Raw genomic sequence first — 19,648 nt, forward strand, 5'->3', positions numbered from 1 at the left:
ATTTCTTGCTCAGGATAATAATAACTGGAGTACTTTCTCTAATTTGCACGTTGGTTTTCTAGATTAAGTCTGTGTTCTTGGGTCAGTGAATGGAGTCCTATGGCCCTTGCTAGTGATCTTATCCTGGTTGACACAGGTTACTAGGATCAGGTTTGAGCACTAGCTTAAACCACACTGACAACAGTCTAGTGTTTGTGATGATGCTAGATCCAGGCAGAGCAATTCAGATCCAACACAAACAACTACTCACAGAGTTTGCTTTAAGCAGCAGCCCTTTAGTAGACACTTGTTCAATAAGATGGTAAGGGTTGAAAGAACAATATGAAGGGTAAGAAGAAAATGATTGAATGATAATAAAAATAAAAGTTGTTCCAAGGAGCACACAGTCTTGAGGAAAGCTTGGTTTGCTATCCATTGTGATTTAATGACCACTCACGTGTTCAGCAATGAAGGAACCTACTACGTGCCCCGTACACTGAAAGTAGTGTAGAAAGGAATGCTACATTAAATGAAATATGCCTATGAGCTCACAAGAAAGTTACAGACACATGTGGTGGGCACTTTACACCCTATTTTGCCAGACTCAGTTCCAATAAAGTGCTGTGTGATTTAGAAGTAAATTCTTCCAACTGGGTGGGGGTGGGAGGGACTGGGGGCATTTAGGATGACAAAGATCAGATGCCTTTTGCTTTAAGCACTAAAGAGACTCACCCATTCCAAAAGGTGTTAAGTGTATGCAGAACCATGGAAAAGTAGACCTTCTGAAAGCAATGCTTTATAAATGCTTTATAATTCACAAAGCTCCTACAACCAAAACATTTGCTATTCCAAGTACCTGACAATCAAAGGTTCATTATAATGAAGATTTAGGAAAGAAAAAAGTATTTTTGAAGTTGTAGAGTTGGGAATGTCAACTGCACCCACCCTGAATACCATCCCCAAATAGTGCTAACTACTGCACAACCAGGAATCCACAACCTGCCACAGAGACTGGCTTTATCAAGTCATTCTGGATTCAACAAGATCTTTACAAGCTGGAGAGATACTCCTGAGCCCAGCTTCGTCAATCTAAATGAGCAAGACATGGAGATTCCTGTACCTCACAGGAGCTGCTGAAAAGACCCGTGGAGCTGGGGATTTGTTTGTACTGAAACATCGCACTGAGCTCTGTTAATTAAGAACAACTTCTCTGAACCAATTGCAAATGAAAAAGCATGTGAAAAAGCAGTAATGGCAGCTGAGGTCACTCATTCAGTGCTCAGTGTAGTCAGCTATGATCCTAAGTGTCATCTAATCTTCATGACAAGTGGATGAGCTTTGTGTTGTCGTGCTCATTTTATAAATGATGAAAGTGAGGTACATGTTGCAGAGCTGCTGGTAGACCATGGAGCTCCCTGCTCTGCCCTTTTCATAGAATTCTTACCATAGCTGGGAAGAAGGCCGCTGTTGGGCCACAGAAGGACAAGGTGAAAGAGGGACGCTTGTCTTGTTCCTGTTTCTTAGGGCATGAGTACCATGAGACTGCTTCAAGTCACAAGGAAGGTACGCACTACACCAGGGTCACTTTAAAGGTGCCAGCCAGAGTGGCTGCCTTTCTCAAGTGGTTCTTGACTGGCCAATCCCATTACAACTAGAAGCGCTGCTCCTGAACCCAGTACAGTGGTACTGGCCACTGTGGCACTATATAGGTGCCAAGTGTGCAGACAGTTTTCAGGGCACCTGAGTATCAGTGCCTCTCTCAGACATGCCCAACCTGTGGCCCATAGGCCGCATGCAGCCTGAGATGAATATGAATTAAGACAAACACAAAATTATAAACTTACTTAATATATTATGAGGGTATTTTTGATTGATTTGTTGATTTTTGTTTCTCTTTCTCTCTTTGTGTGTGTGTGTATGTGTTTGTGTGTGTGTTTGTGCATGTGCACGCATGCATGGGCACACACTTGTGTATGGTACACATACCAAGGCACATGTGTGGAAGTTAGAGAACAACTTGGGGATTTGGATATCTCCTCACATCATGTGTTCTTGAGACTGACTCAGGTTGTCAGGCTTGGTGGCCTTTACTTACTGAGCCATCTCACTGGCCTTTATGTCAGATACTTTGACCTGAGAAGAACAGACACCCCAGCACCTGTGAGCCTTTCCTGGTGGAAGAGCTCTCATTGAGAACACTCCCTGTGAACACTGTTGACAAGAGGTAAGGGTGAGCTGGAAAAATCAGAAGGAAGAATTACACCTCTGTCAATATCCTCTAAGCCTTCTCCATGATTCATAAAACCCAGCCTGCTCGGAAGAGACTGGGGTAGCCTCTCCAAACTCCTGGGGCCAAGGAACAAAGGGGTGTATTATCTGTTACTTCCACTTGCACAATTTGCTAGTCAAAGGCTGTCCTCACCTGTTGCACAAAACCAACATCGTGAGAATGAGCTCATCCATATGGGACAGAGACAAAGCCAGGAGGTTCATGAGAACTCTAAGATTTAGCTGCTGTGGCAGGACTCAGGTTGGGTGTAGAGGCTCCAACACTAGTTTGTTTAGAGTTTGAATCTCAACTTTCCTTCCACTCCTGGGAGGACCAAAAGCTGATTTTTCCATACCTAGCACAGCACAGCCTCTATATTACATGAGATGGTTCAGCCACCATATGGTGGGTACTTCCTGAGTGCTCAATAGTGGACTCAACTCTCACCACAGCCAACAGTTGCTCCACTCCCTATACCTTCCTGCCTAGCATTCAGTAGGTATCCAATCATCGACAAATATCCACAGAACTTCGAGAATCCTGCTTCAGTGTCATCCCTCTTTTCTAGATGAGACTCTGAGGCAGCAGCCTGAGCTTAAAAGCAAAACAAAACACTTGTTGAGTGGCTTGAAAAAGATGAAGAACCAGCAATAGAAAAAATGGAGGTCTGCATTTAGGAGGAGCATGGGGAGCAGGGAGGATGGGGTCTCAAACTGTGCTTTCCTTATGGACACCTTAAATCCCTCACATAGCATGTAAAGACTCATGTCAGGTGGATGGCACTCACACTCAGAAACAGGTAGGCCTGGCTTGCTAGGTTTTCGTTCTCTTAAAAGCTAGGCATTTATAGGCACACCTCCCTCCCCGCTTTGGTAAACAAAGGAAGAAGAAGGGTAAAAGTTAAGGACAGTTTGCTGGATGGTAAACAAAGTTTAGCAGCCACTGCAGCCCCTGAATTTTTTCGCCATGATCCGCTTAGCCATTGTCAGTCTCAGTCAGAGTGTATGGAAAGTAACATGAATTTACAATCTGTTGAACTAGTCCCCCCACCTCACCCTCACCCCCGGTCTGAGCAACAGCTGGTTGTTGTAGAAACAACTCTGACACTGATTTTCCAGACAATGTCTGCTTGACAGTCTGCATCTGCAGAGTGAGGAAAATGTGGTACGCAGCGGACTAAGGCATGGATGCTGAGGGGGATGACGATGCCAGTGAGGATGGTCTGCATGTTTCTCCTGCAGCACAGTTGATGCTGGTGGCTAGGGCACCCTGGGCTGCAGCCGCCGCCCATGCGCAGCAGAACTATAGAATGTCAGCAGATTACAGTAGCTGCTCTTCCTCTAGTGACAATAACCAAAAATGTGTCCAGACATCGGCAGATGTTCCCAGGGTGGGAAAGAAAGTAGGTACAACTTTATAAAACTCTGGTGAAGAACTGCTGGTGTCTGTAAAACAAAGAAAACAATCATCCTTGCCTTAAATAAGGAATAATAGTGTCATCAAGAACGCTGACAAACTCCCTAACACATTGTTGCTCTGTGTGCATGTTCAGGTGTGTCTTTGTGCGTGCGCATACATATGTGCACCCTTGTGTGTGTGTGTGTGTGTGTGTGTGTGTGTAGGCCAGAGGAAAATCCTGGCTGTTGCTCATTCCTCAGGTGCCAACCCACACCATAGTTTTTGAAACAGGATCTCTCATTGGCGTGGTGCTTGCCAAGACTGGTTGCCCATTGAGCTCCTGGGTTCCAGAGACCCTGACTCCTCAGCACTGGATTACAAATGTGAACCAGTGTACCTGGTTTGTTTTGCTTCTAACCTGGGTTCTGGGGATCTAGTTCAGCTCTCCATGTACGCACAGTGAGCACTTTACTAACTGCCACCTTCAGACCCCCTGACAGATACTGTGATTGTAGTAAGTTGACCTACATTATATATTCTCCATCATAAGGAAGTGTGTTTAATCATTGTATTGAAAGATATGTGACCATAATAACTCATTAATTGTTCTAGATTTTGACATGTAGAATGAAGAATCCCTATAGAATGCAGTTAAGAAGTAAGCCACAAATATAGGTAAAACTATCAAATTTTAGAGGATGAGATTTTTACACACACCCCTTCCCCTTTATCATCTGACCCTTCACTGAACACAAACTTTTCTATAAAGCAGTCTTAGCTACCAAACACAAGAATGAAAAGGCACGTGTATACTTTCCAGCCCAGACTGTAGTGTCTGAAATCATGAGAAACTTGGACTAAAAGGCCTCTGACTTCTCAGAGATCACAGTTTTTATAACAAAGGCTCACTGTATGACTAAAGCACTTAACACTGAATATTACTAGAATAATCCTATTAAACGATTTTAATCATGCTTAATGATGCTCTTGAAAGATTTCCTGTTGTTGCCAGAAGTTCTTTCCATTTATTACATGTACTTATTTACACACACATATGTATGTGCAAATGTGTGGGAGTACATATACAACCGCATGTGTGTAGAGGCCAGAGAACAACTTGTGGGTCCCAGGGACCGAACTCAGCTTCTCACACTTGGTAGTAAGGACTTTTATTTGCTGAGCCATATTGCTGGCCTAGCATCATTTACTTTATGCTGAAAGCTTTAAGAAACCAAGACAATGACACAGACCTAAGCGAGCACAGACACAGACATGACAAAGACATAGACTAACAAGTTTTGAAGACATATATAGTAATATAAGCACATGTGCTTGGTAGGCAAGAAGGCGGAAGCAAGGGGGGCTGACTGGTCTTAAAACGCAGGCAAATATTTTCTTAGATTTCTTTCCCTCATCCTTATTCCTTATATCTGGATATGAACTCTCACCTCATCTCCACCCTACCTGGTCTCGGGCTTCACTATCTTTCTTTGGATTTATTTCGGCAACTTCTTAACTGGTGTCCCTACCTACCATAATTGTTGCCTTGTCCATTCCTGCCCTGCTGAGAGGGAGCCTCCCTCCGCTCTCTTCTTAAGAGGGTAATTCTGCCTAGGGTACAGAAACTGCACCTCCTATTGCTCTGCCTAGAGTACAAACTCTTACACGGGCTCCGACCAGCTTCCTAACCTTATCTACAAGCCCCCCCCCCCCTTTCCCCTCTGTCTTACAAATCACTGACAATATCCTCACTGTGGTCACAGTCCAAAGCTTTGTTCGAACCAGGTCTGGAGGGCATCTTCTGCCTGGGGTTGAAGGCCCCTGTCTCCTATCTCTAGAACAAAGCACTGCATCTTATTCAATGGTTTAACAGAGTTGGCTTGCAGCCCCAGTACAGCACTCCTGAGCAGCCCTGCCTGTCAGTGTCAGTGGGAGCTGCCTCTGTCTGTTTCAGGGCATCTTCAGAAAGTGGCTAAAAGAAGGCTTGTCTCTGAAAGCTGAATCAGCTCCATTTGGTTTGACTCATTCGCTGAGCCCTTGTACCTTCTATGTCTGTGCTAGATGCTCATTAAGATCATGCAACACATATAGGTCTGGCCTCAAGGAGCCTTCAGAAATGAGAAAATAAGCTGGGCACAGTGCTGCACACGTTTATACTCCTGGGAGGCACAGGTAGGTGGATCTCTATGAGTTCAAGGCCAGGTTGGTCTACATAGTAAGTTCCAGAGCAGTCAGAGCTATGTAATGAGACCCTGTCTCAAAAAACCAAAAAAAAAAAAAAAAACCAAAAAAACCCTAAAACAAAAACAAACGAAAACCCCAAAATGGAGAGTAAGAGCCAGAAGTCCTGAGCCCAAATTGCTGCAGAGATTCTGAAGAAGATGGAAAAAGAAGGTGGTCCCCCAGCATGTGGAAAGTGCGAGGGGGGCTTGAGGATAACAACATTTGAGGGAGGACTGCCGTTGGACAGTGGCTGGGGCATGGGAGTCTTCTATACAAGAAACAGAAGACAGCAAGGCACGACAAACCTGTCTGAGCAATACCAGCTTTGTGGGAACCTGAGGGTCAGCACTAGATGAAGTTTGTATTCACATGGGAGACAATGCTGGAAAAGTCTGGCCAGCAGTTAGGATAAGCAGAGTAAAAGTAGCCTGACCTTTACATAGACACCCAAAGAGAAAGCAAGTAGGATTTCCAGGTGGCCTGTGGCAGACCTGAGGAAGTGGCACTAGGAAGACTAGGTAGGCAGGAACTTTGGGGGGCAAGGAGGAAAGCCAGGGTGGTCAGAGGCCTGGCCTGATGTCCGGTTACAAGCAGAGAGAGGCTGAGATGCTGAAATGGTGTGTGTGAAGGACTCCTAGAAGCAACACTTACCACCAAGGGTGGAAACCCTCAGCTGGGACTGGAATGTTCACATCTACAACCTACTGTGTTTAATTTTCTGACAAAGACTTTTAATGTCTGTAGATAAAAACTCCGTGTCTGTTTTGCTTGCCTTACGCTCACTCGTTGGCTTGAGTCACTCTGAGGGTCAGACCCCAGGATGTTGTATAAATGAGCTCTGACAAGCTGGGGGCACTGTGTCAGACCCACCCTAATATGGGAGTATCTGAATCATCCCTCCTCTTGCATCACGCTTGGTTTGTTGTTGTTCTGTGTCTACTGACAACTACCAGGAGGGTCAGTCTTTAGGGAAAGCCAGCACTCAACTTCCCTGGGTAGTGAGTCATAAAGGCAATGATTCTAATCCTAAGAGACGGCGCCCAGTGACTTCAGGAAGTTTTCCTAGTCGTGTACTTGGTTTGGAAGGTCTGTTTTCTACAAAGAGAAAACGCTCCAAGTTACTTCTAGGAGCTAAAAGGAAACCTTTGAAAAGATCAGAGGTACAAATCCAACATGGAAATGAAATTACGAAGTGAGATGCGCATGTTCCCACCAGGGCTATAAACACTCCATTAACCGCGTGCTCACAGGCGGCTTTTCAAGCTTTCCACCCACGTTGATCACATTATGTCATAGGTTACCTTAGACTGGAACTGGACTCAGCCCCTTCCAGCACCAACTTTCCACTGAGTACCTGGACACAAGTAGAAGAAACTGAGAGCAGCAGACTAGAAGTTCTGAGCCCAATATGCTATTCCTATTCTGAGCCCCACATTCCATCCCTCTTTTGAACCCCCACATAGCACTCCTGTCCTAAACCCCCATAGCACCCCTGACTTAAACCCCACATAGCGCTGCTGTCCTGACTTCACATAGCACCCCTGACCTGAACCCCAGATACCACCCCTGTCCTGAATGCCACATACCACCCCTGTCCTGAATGCCACATACTACCCCTCATGTCCTGAAACCCACACAGTACCTCTCTGTTTTGAACCCCATATACCACCCCTGTCCTGAGCCTCACATGCCACTTCTGCTTTGTATTAGAAGTGAATTTCTTTTTGCTCCTACAGTTGATGTTTATAGATACATTAGACAACTCACAGGGTGTACAAGATTAAACAAGCTGAAATGGGGGAACCACCACTAAGAGATTTTATAGTTTTTATTAAAGGTATTTTATTAGTATTTATAGAGCCATTGAGGAAAGTCACATTGTATGATGCCAAATAACTACAAACATATTGGTTTACAGTCTCTTTTCATTAAAAATCATTTTATGTATCTATATCAAAATCACATTTATCTTTTAATAACACTTTCTTAAAAATTAAAGACAATTCCTATCACAACCAGGACAGCAACATCACATCTAACAAAATCAGTAAAACATTATGACAGCACATCTCCCTCCGCCATTACTACTGGTGTAGTCCAGCAGGGGCTGGACCCAGGGCCCACCCACAGTGCACCCTGGCTTACTATTTGAAGCAATGAGAAGGAGATTGGCCATGCTGAAGCTGTATCAAGGATTGGTGGCAATGTTCAATTTATTCTTTCAGGAAAGTAGATGTGTATGTAATGTTTCATTCTTGCTTTGAGGTACAATGGGCTGGTGATAGTGTCAGGAGGCATACTGGGAGTGGGCTTTGGTGTGCTGGTGTTTGAATTAAAGCATGAGAGAAGAGGCAGAGCAGCTTCTACTAACCTTTGCTCCCCCTCCTCAGACACACACACACACACACACACACACACACACACACACACAGACAGACACACACACACACACACAGACACACACACACACACATAGACACACACACACACACACAGACACACACAGACACACACACACACACACACACACACACACACACAGACAGACACAGACACAGACACACACACACACACAGACACACACACACACACACACACACACAGACACACACACACACACCCCTCTTTTCCCTTCAGGCCAGGTATTACCCAAAGAGGATAATAAACCTGTTTGTCTCCAATGCAACACAGAAACCCTGTAAATAAGCGTCCTGTGCCCTTGCTTCTCTGAATAGGAGCTAGTCACAGTCCTCTACCTGAGCGACTCTGGCTTATATGGCTCTCATTCTAGCAGGAGCTCTGCCCTCCTCTTGGTGCAAAGATAGGTCACCCAGAAATACCAAGAGTTAAAACAGATAAACCTTGGGGGGGGGGTCGTCTCCCTCCCAGTTCCTACCCTTTATGACTGTTACATCCACCTGAATCCATCCATGGAACTGGACAGCCGAGACAGTCTCCTCCTCAGTCTGGCCACATGAAAGTAGAGCAAACAAATGTTTCTTTTGTCGGTGCCAGCCTGACTCTGAGGTGTGAGGATGGATCCCTTCTGCTGGCGACTGCATTACTTAGCTTCTTTTCTCTCTTGATTGCTCCACTTAGCCTAGACAGAGTCCTCAGGATGCATTATTCTCTGAAAATGAAATACTAAAAGCCTTTCATCCCTCCCCCTCTTGTTTCCTTTAACACAAAAGTCTTGATGGAAACAGTCAGTCCTTGCTTGCTCACTACCCCATTACTGCTAACTCCACTGACATTTGGCTTTCCCAGTTGCAGTCCTCAAGAATCCCATGCAGAACGAGCAAGGATAACTTGTTCCCTCGATGGTCGGCAGCAGGTCTTTTCCAGGCCTCCAGCAATGGGCAGGACTCCAAGCTTAGCAAGAGTCCATTCTTGGGCCTCGGTGTCCTAGAAGCTCTCCTTGGGTAGTCACACAGAGCTGGGCTGTGACTGCCAATGACAGTGAGAAGGTGACCATTGACATTATCCACTTACTGCTCTTCTGGAGTCAGAATACTGGCTGAGCCCTAAGGAAGCTGACATGCTAGCTACTTCTAACTGGTCTCTCTTTTCTAGGATAGATAAATGGCACTGTCCACACAGAAAGTGCCTTCAAGAACTTTCCAAGAGAGCACAGTGAGAGAAGGCGTGGAGCCATGTATCCTAGCTTCAAATCATACTTATTGGCTATGCAGCATCACCAGAGACTTAACATCCCAGGATTGCATTTGCATGTTTGCAAAATGCAAGTAAGGAACCGACCTTAACAGGTTTGTTGTGAACATCTGTGAAGTAATAACGGGCTGAGTTAGCAGCCTAGAAAATGATAAGCACTAACCACAGTTTACTTTGTTAACTGTGGCCGAGCATGTCAGTCATGGATGCTGCCTGCTTGTTTGATTCTAATAATTATTAACGGCCAGGCTGGCTGGGATAAATGTTTCTTGGCCTATTATGGCAGCTCTCAGGACTTTTCAAAGAAAAGTTTGCTATTTTCCATTTTTATCATAGCTTTTCCCTCATGACAGAGAAAATATACAAAGCGAGGTTCAACACCAGCGATTACTTCTGCGAACTGATGATTCACGCTAATTAAACTCGTAACTCAAGAGAACGAAATTACTTGTTTCAACATTTCCTTTTGTTCAGTAATTATGATTCAAGGTTATATTAGATAGCACACTATTATAATTTTGTCGTGAGCTAGATACTGTACATGCCATGTCTTTAAAAACAGGCATTGCCATGTAAACCCAGGTGCTTTGTTGAAGAAGGGCTGTGCAGACCCCATAAGCAAGTCTACCAGATATGTGTGCAAGCATCCCTTCTTTCTACACAGGAAGCAACTCAGAGAGAAGGCTCTGAGATCATCCTGGCTTGTTAGAGATTGACCGGATTTGCAGCGGGGTGGGAATTTAAAAATAGAAGCCAATGCCACTAGAGTTTATCTCAGATGCTTACGTCCCAGGAGCAATCTGTTATGCACAATGATAGCAAGTGGTTCATGGAGGGATTTGAATTCTCCTGAACACACTCAGAATTGCACTACCTGCCAAGGTGGTGGAGCACAGATACATAGGTATCTCACACAAGCCATTTGTCCTCTCCATTTCATTCCCCTCTCCTCTTCTTCTTTCCTGTCTATACTGGCATCAAAGCTATGGGCTCCCACACGCTAAGCAAGTACTCCCCACGGGGCTATCCCCACAACCTTCTAATTACTTTGTACTTTGAGATAGGATCTCACTAAGTAGTCCAAGCTGACCTTGAATTTGTAATGGTTCTACTTCTGCCTTCCCTCCTGGGCAGCAGGGGATTATAGGTCTTGCTCACCAGAGCCAGGCTCACTGATTTGGTTTCTTAAAGCCATGTCTTGGTACACTTTTGTTCTGTTTTGGTAGTCGTTGGCCTTTAGAGACAGGGTCTCAGTTCAGATTGACCTTGAAGTTGATATATATGACCAGGTTGACCTTGAACTCATGAACTTCTTACTTAGCCTCCCTTGGGCAAGAGTTGCAGACATGGACTACCAGGCCAAGTTGATAGCTTTTGCTTCTCTTGAGAGGTAAACATGAAGAATCCCTCACTTCCAGGCTACATGTTCTGAGGCATTTATAAAGTTAGACGTATAGGCTAGGTGTGGTAGTACACACCTTTAAGCCCAACACTTGGGAGACAGATGCAGGGAGATCTCAATGAGATCAGACCAGCCTGTCCACATAGTGAGTTCCAGGACAGCCACGGCTATGGAGAGAGACCCTGTCTCAAATAACAAAACCAAATAAAACAAAGTTAGAACTATGACAATCTCCACAATATGGTCTCAGGGAAATCTCTATTTCACAGAACATGAGACAGTAAACACAATTTCAGATGGTATGTCATAGCCAGGTCTTTGTGTGACTCCTAAGTTTATATCTAATTTAAAGGAAACAGATGTCAAATTATGAATACTAAATTAGATTCAAGGCTGATTTGGGTGGGTCACACAAATGAGATGTACTTGTGAGGTAATAATTTGAGTCTGTTGGACTAATGATTTTGAGCTGCAAAGACAAAATGCATTTGATAAACAGCACTATAAACTGTGAAGTGACAATCACTCATCCCTGGGAACCCTTGGCTAGAATGAAGTTGTAGAAAGACATTTAAGAACTTTTAAGGATAGACGTGTTCAGTTGGGTAAGTTAGAGGGAAAGAGGTGTACGGTGGGTGCACAGAATGACTGGGCAAGGCTGATTTCCAGATAGATGCTCTAAGGATGCAGAATCATGAAATGCTGAGTTCTGTTGCACATTTCCTAGGAAACCTTTGCCCATCGGGTAGTGATGGGAAGGTAGAAGGTTAAGATAAAGTTTATTTGTGATGCATTTTGAATGCACTTGTATGAAAGTAGCTACCTCCTTCCTGAACAACTACAGCTTTTCAAAACTCTTCCTCTACCATTAGCAAAACACACAGTGCTGATTGCACACATTCTCTCAGAACTGTTACCTAAAGAGCTCTGCTTCTAGAAAAAGTCTTTGCTTATCTGAAGCATGTTGAATCACCTCAGAAGTCAGGACAAGGAGTGGCTTAGAGCTGCCATGTCAGAGTTTAGACTTCAGGACACAGTCAGCTCCTTTAAATACCATATGAAATTGTTTCTTTTCACATGAGAAATTTCATGAAAATCTCTGGCACAGAATATGGAAGGATTCAGAATTGGAACTTCTTAACAATGTTGAGTTTGGAAGCAGATGTGGAGGCACACAACCTGTAATCCCAGGCTGAGGCAGGAGGATCTCACACTCAGAGGCCACCATGGGCTATATACAGTTAGACTCTGTCTCAAAATAAAGTCAAAAGGAGGAGGAAGAGGAGGAGGAGGAAGAAGAAGGAGAGCAACAGCAGCAGCAGCAGCAGCATAGAGTCTCACCCCTTTCTTGGATATGTGTGGCTGCCCAGATTGTGCACTGCCCAAACCCATGGGACTTCATTTATAAAGAGCACACAGTGATGAGCAGTGCTGTCATTCCCCCTGTTGAAGCAGTACACTGCTGCGTAAGTCAGAAAGCAGAGCATACTCGCCAGAAATGCAGGGCGCATGTTGCCCAGACACGGGAGCATTAACATAAGTAAGAACAGTAATCCATAAGTCCAAGCGAGTCACCACAGGCAAGTAAAGCAATGGGCAAGTGGGGAAAGGTTTTCCTTACAGTAGGGGCAAGACTGACACAGCCTCAGCTAGGTGCAAACCATGAATTCTCCACATACCACAGTAAACACTGCACTAGAAGGACAAGGCCCAGATGTATAGAGTGAAGTGGAGAGGCAGGAAGATTCAGAGGAACAGTATCGTCAGAGCATCTGGAAGTCTCCTCTTCAAATTTCCTAGCAATGGTTCTATCTATCTATCTATCTATCTATCTATCTATCTATCTATCTATCTATCTATCTATGTATCTATAAATATAGGTACAGCAAAGAAATCAACTTAACTCAGTGATCAGAACTGGTCTGATTAATAACGGGCACGAGGTCATTGGCTCCTTGCAGAAGCCACGGTCACACACATAGTAAACTGGTACAAAGTGCACAAGTGGAATCTGATTAGGATGTGATAATCCTTAAACATGTCCATACCACACAACACAAAGACAGCCAAGGAACAGTGCCAGAAAAAAGCAAGCTGGCGAGACTTGAAGAAATGCGTGGAGAGGTCTAGTGCTATCCTGAACAGGACAAATGTAATAAAAGACAATCATGCGACAGGTGATGACATGGAACATGGGATGTAAAGTATCAAGTGCCCTGAATTTTACAACTCTGTGCCAGTTGCATTAGACAGTGTGGTGTCCTTTAGGAATGCGTGGTGACGCATTAGGGCCTGTGTGCTGTCTACTCCCAAATAACCAAAGTCAAGATAGGTGTGTGTGTGCGTGTGTGTGCGTGTGTGTGTGTGTGTGTGTGTGTGTGTGTGTGTATGTGTGTGTGCGTGTGTGTGTGTGTGTGTGTGTGTGTGCGTGCGTGTGTGCGTGTGTGTGTGTGTGAGTGCACATTTGGGCAGAGGAAGAAAGATTAAAAACAAAAGGGAAAAGTGATAAAAAGGAACAAACAAACAAAGAGGGGAGCCCAAACTGGGCTAAACTGAGTGGTTGGTATAAGGATGAGGCCTCCAGACAATGTTTAGAAGAAGCTGTATCCATGAACTCTCAATATACTATTGCCCGAACAACAACAACAATACCAGCTAAACACCAATATGGATGGGGCAAATTTCACATGGTCTCAGTCCCAAGTGGCCAAAAGCTGCTGAGAGAGGGAGAATCTCTTCCAGGAACAAGCTCCCACAGAGACTGCACAATCTGAAGAGGTCAATTCCATACGCATGCACATATGAGCGAGGCTAAATGGGCTCAGGAGGCTGAATATTCACAGGTGCACACATATGTACACAGACATTATATATATATATATATATATATATACATAAATGTTTTATATATACATATACACACAAACCCATGTATATACATATTTTATATAATTTATATACATGTATATGTATGTATGCATGTATATATATGTATATGTATGTATATACACTGTATGTGTGTATATTCATGAATTGATAACTAAAGGTGGGAGCATAAATTTGCAGGGGTACCTGGGAGAAGTCTGGGGGAGAGGAAGGGGCAGGAGTGATGTAGATGCAGGGCTCATGTACGAAGTTCTTAAAACAAACAGAATTATTTTACAAAAGCAAAACTAAACAAACAATGACACTCTCACACACAGATAACAAAACCAAGCCATGCATAGCAGCCAGAACAACTTTAAGGGCTGTCAATGCTCATCTGCTTCAATGACCAGAAAAACAATTCACCTTTTGATTAGTCCAAGATGGGAGCTAGTACTCAGAAACATTTCATTGGAATCGCTGTGATGAGACTCTTCGTTAGTCTTTGTGAAAGCACTAAGCAGTCTGAAAGATGTTTGTCTTGCATAGCCTCCTGGCTTCCTCTCTATCCCACTGATACACTAAGAAACTAGGATTTTCCCAAGCAATAGATGACTAAGTGGCTAAAATCAAACAGGGATGACCATGAGGCTGGTGGGCTTTGCCACTGCTATGTGCTGAAGTTATCCGTGAACTACTTATTAGGCGTTCTCCAGGAATGAGAGATGAATCCCAACTTAGACAAACTCCTGAAGCTAATAATACAATAGTAACACATGCCTGGGTGAGTGTATCCTCTGCTAATTACAGCCAGAGCTCAAATAAGCAAGAACAATGGAAGCGACAGCTTTTGTACCCACAGTGCACTTTAATGCTCTTTCTTCCAAGGGCTGAACTTTGAAATAAATCGCTTTTCGGAAACAAAGTATATGCGGCTGTAAACTAAGTATGGTGCTACATGCACTTATTTGCACAGGCTGAGGCAGGAGGATGGTTTGGGCCCAGAAGTTTGAGATAGGCCTGGGAAACAGTGAAACTTTGCCTGAAAACTAAGAAAACAGTTTATGAATATGCCATCAAAACTACTGACATGATCGTATTTAAAATAATAAATCTCAGTTTTATAATGTAACCAAAACAAACTGCCTTCTTGTCTACCTGTTTGTCTGGGAGACCGGAGGAGAAAAGAACATAGAAAAGCACTAAAATGTGTCTTTGTAAACTTTTCCCTTGCAGTACTGGGGGATTACGGTCAGGGTTGAACACACTTGAGGTAAACGTTCTACCGGGAGGCAGAGGAGCCAGCTGTCGGCCTGTAAACTGAAATGCAAAAGCATCGGTGCTGTCAAAAGGTTTGGAGCCCCAAACAAAAGAGCAACCATATCTGTGTGGCCCTCAAATCTCCTCCTCAAGCTTCTTGCTGAAGCCATTCAAGGAAAAGAGCTCAGAAGACAGAGAGCGACAGTCCTCACCGGCCACCCACTCCAGCTTGTCTGATGGTAAATGACCTCATAAGGCATTTGGCCTCATATCAGGTTTCTCTTTCTTTACTTTGTTTTCTATACATTAATGTAAAGTGGTATGACCTTAGTGTCCCCACTTCCTAATTTAGCTTCGGCAGTTCAGTTTCATTAAAGATAATTCACATCTTTGCAACAAGTGGCTTTACATGCACCATCCCTGTTACCAGCAAATATGGAGATAAGTGTCTGAACACGCCAAGCCTCTCTTCCTAGTGAAAGGCGGGTAGCCATTAATACAAAAGTACAAGCTCAAAATACTAATGGCTATTGTTATTTGGGGGGGAGATCTTTTTTTTTTTTTTTGTATTGGATATTTTCTTTATTTACATTTCAAATGATTTCCCCTTTCTAGGTCTCCCCTTCGGAAACCTATTCCCTCTCCCCCTGCTTCTATGAAGGTGTTCCCCTACCCACCCACTCCTGTCCTCCCACCCTGGCATTCCCCTACACTGGGGCATCAAACACCCTCAGGCCTAAGGGTCACTCCACCCACTGATGTCCAACAAAGCCATCCTCTACCGGTGTACTCTTTGGTTGGTGGTCCAGTCCCCAGGAGTTCCGGGTGGGGATGGGGGTCCTGGCCTGTTGACACTGTTGTTCACTCCATGGGGTTGCAAACCTTTGCGGGGAGATCTTATCATTTGGCACTGGATGCCCTTCTCCAACTTTAATTGTATTTTTAGCAGTGGAAATCCTGATGCCAATCTTACACAACCATCTAGACCTGAGTCATTATTGAGACCAACTGAAGTAGAATTTATGCAGATAGGACTCAGCAACCAGTTTCTTCAGAACAACCTATTTGACTCCACTGTGTAGTCAAGACTTTGATCCCTGGACTGAACACCCATTTCCACAAAGAAGTTTATCAATTGTAAACTGACAGAAAGGGTGCACAAGAGATTCTTCTTTGTCTCCAAGATAGGGTTTCTCTGTGTAGAGCTTTGGCTATCCTGGATCTTCCTCGGTAGACCAGATGGCCTTGACCTCAAAGACCTACCTGCCTCTGCCTCTCAACTGCTGGGTTTAAAGGTGTGTGCCACCACCACCGAGCAAGAGATTTTAACATCTGATTTGTTAAGGAGTATATACTACAATTGGTGAGTGAAGGAAGGTATGTGTGAGCATGGAAAGCAGCAATGGAATGAAGAGTGTCAACTGAATGTGACATGCAGTCAGTAGATCCAGAGCCCATCTATGACATAAGAGGGCCCTCCCCGCCCCCAAAGGAGTGGCATGGCAGAATGAGTGGGGCAAACGGAAAAGTATCCAGTGTCGTCAGGAAACAGGGAGGTGACTGACCCAGCTACAATAGATGTCCCCTCTTTAGAGAAGATAAAGATTGGAGAAACAGGCCAGAGCTCTGCAGGTCCAAGTCAAGACAGGAGGGGTCTCCATTGAAATTTGAGGGAATGACCCATTGAAAGCAGCCCTCTGGGAAGACTGGGTTGACAGAAACAGTCACCATGTTTTGTAGAAATTTCTAAAGCACAAGTCAACTGACAGAACACAGCCCGGTTAAAAACATTCACGATGGTGATTTATTTATTTTTTCATAGAGAAACCAGAGTCTGAGCCTGCTGAAAGTAAAGTGGACCTTGTTGTGGGTGGAACCCCGCTTCGAAGACACTCTGGACAACCCAGAGGGCTTGTAAATTCCCCAGTCCTATGAACACTGCCCCAGTTGCCTGCTTCCTAGTCTGATAAACAACACCTTCCACAGGTTCTTCTATTCACGTTTCCCCATAAAACCTACTCAAATAACTACTAGCTAGTAGAATTATAAAAAACAAAGTTTGAGGGCATAAAAGTTCTCTTTCCTATAATATTTTTGAAAGTTTTGTTTTTTTTTTCTGCTTTTAAGTTTAGTGAGCAGCTGAAGAAGTCTAAGAATCAAAAAGGCCGCCAAAGCATGTTTTGTTCACTAGATACTGGCAAGATTCTGTTTTCAAATAAATAATTTGCTAAGCATTGGAGACACGTCTGCCAAAGCCAAAACAGCAGCCCAAGTCTGCACAGTTTATAGTTAGCTGGATAAAATATCCTACTATAAATTTAAGGAAAGTTGAATAACAGATAAGAAGTTAATAACCGTATATAACAAACTGTAAAACCAGAAGATAGCAGATGGTGATGTGTATGGTTTTGAAAAACTGGTTTATAAGCTACCCTGAAAGTTAACTGAAGCAGACACAGCACAAGTTCAGTTCTGACCACAGAATCCACTCAACAAAACTGAGTTCAATGGCATCCCAGAACTGAACGGAGTTCAAAGCAAGGTGACAGGGTGGGCACCACCCACATTTAACCTGAGCAATGAGGTCATGCCCCTGTTATATTCTAAAAGACTAATTAGGAGGAGTGGCAGGCTCAGGTAACTTAACTTCTAAACCGACACTTTTAAAACCAGGGAGCACTGTGCACTTGTGAAATGGCACCTTGTGCAGTTGCTACATCCTAGTCATTTACAAGAGAGACACTCAGGTTGTACTTGGGTTACTCAGGCAAAAGACTGTGGAGCTCAGGGACTGGCCATAGGGAGTGCTCCAATTCCAAGACCACAAAGGAATTCTCCATGTAAAATTTTCACCTTATAAACACCCAGCTTCATTAACTAGAAATATCTATGACAAAATGGAGACCTCATGGATTAAAAAATAACCACACAGAAGGGTTTGATTCTTTTAAGTTGGCATACTCTCTAGTTGACAGGCAATTCCTAGCTCCTGCTACAAGGATAAGATAAAATTGGCTCAAGATCCCCACCCCACCCCCTTGTCTGGCCAAGTCTTACCTGCATAATGTACAGGGATCTCTATCTTTGGCCCAATGACATAGTGACCTTCTTCCAGGCTATGGGCAGTGATGGTCGTCCACTGCCGGCATGAATGGATCAGCAGGAAATCATTCTCCCGAAGCCCTTCCACGCATTCTCCTAGAAAATACAATTCCATATGAGAAAGCTGGGATTCTGATCTGCTTCCTCTCCACCCTACAGTGGAATTTCTTAAGTTTAAACTCGAATGGCTTTAGAGAGACGGCGCAGTCTGGAAAGTCAGACAAGCACTAGGACCTGAGTTCAAACCTCAGCACTGGGGAGGCGGAGGCAGGAGGGTCCTGGTGCTTACTGATCAGACAGTCTAGCCAATCATCAGGCTCTAGGTTCAGGGAAAGATCTTGTCTCAAAAAATATGGTGGTGCTTTGGGTATACATGGCTCTCCTGGAGCTGGAGGCCATGGTAGTCTAGGCCACAAGGATTTAGGGTTTAGTTGTCCCCATTTCTCAAAACAACAACAACAACAAACCCAAGGAAAAACGGTGGTATTATCCTCTGGTCCTCCCCCCACCCCCAGTTACTTATGAACAAATGGACAGTTCTTTTATAACACAGTATAAAGTTCTTGAGTCAGAATAAAATGGAGAGAAGAAATAAAGGAAAAAAAGGAGTTTCCTTATCAAGTTGAAAACTATACATAGGGCTCCCTACAGACATTTTCCATTCACTTGACAATATGGCATTCGCATGCACTAGCATACCTACATGGTTGTGGCTTGATGACAAACACCACTCAGTGCCTAGAGCGGGCCCAGCTCAAATGATGTTCCTGCCACTTCATGTAGTGTGACCACGTCACTAGGCAGGCAGTGCTCCTTCCCAGGTGAGGAAAACCAAAATCCAGAACGGGAAGTGATGTGTCTAAACTCACAGGGCTAATGAGCAGGAAAGTGGGATTCAGCTGTAGACCAGAGGGTGCCAAACCTTAGCTCTTAATCACTACAATAAAACTATCAAAAGTAAACTTCAGTGAGGGGAAGGAGTGCTTGACACTAAATGCATGTATTTCCTTTTAAGTTCCATGCATCCATCTGCCAGTTCTCTCTGGCTTGCCACCAACCCTCCCAATCAATTAAGCATAATAAAGCTTTATAACATCCAGATGAAATTATTTCTTGTTTTAATACTCTCCAAAGTACCTTTTTAGCCTTCTGAAATGATGACAAACTATTGCAAAAGGGAAATCCACTTCTTGAAATGTAAAAGATGTTTTTCAGATGCTGACAAAATCCAGTCCATTAATTCTGGGTTAGTCATTTTAAATCCAGCCCAATGAAAATATCTGGAGAGGTTAATTCCTTCCTAGGGAAGAAAGCTTTCCTCATTTTTTATGTTAACTTTAGTACAATAATTAAGAGTTATTAGTGATGTAATTGTATGTTTTGAAATGGTGTTTGCAGTCCTCTTTAAAATGAAAAGATTCAGTACTTTTCCAATCATTACTGAAGGCAGTAATGACTGCTTGGTTGTTCCAATCATA

At 43.8% G+C, this 19,648-nt stretch overlaps 1 protein-coding gene across 1 annotated transcript in view; it reads right to left on the minus strand.

Moving 5' to 3' along the window:
• Positions 1–19,648, minus strand: part of Garem1 (GRB2 associated regulator of MAPK1 subtype 1) — a 172,798-nt gene that overhangs the window by 90,534 nt on the left and 62,616 nt on the right. The window contains exon 2 of the mRNA NM_001033445.2: positions 18,126–18,266. Coding sequence (NP_001028617.2) covers positions 18,126–18,266 — 141 coding nt within the window. The remainder of the gene's footprint in view (positions 1–18,125; positions 18,267–19,648) is intronic.

This window comes from Mus musculus, chromosome 18 (genome assembly GCF_000001635.26).
Source record: "Mus musculus strain C57BL/6J chromosome 18, GRCm38.p6 C57BL/6J".
In the NCBI taxonomy this organism is placed as follows: domain Eukaryota; kingdom Metazoa; phylum Chordata; class Mammalia; order Rodentia; family Muridae; genus Mus; species Mus musculus.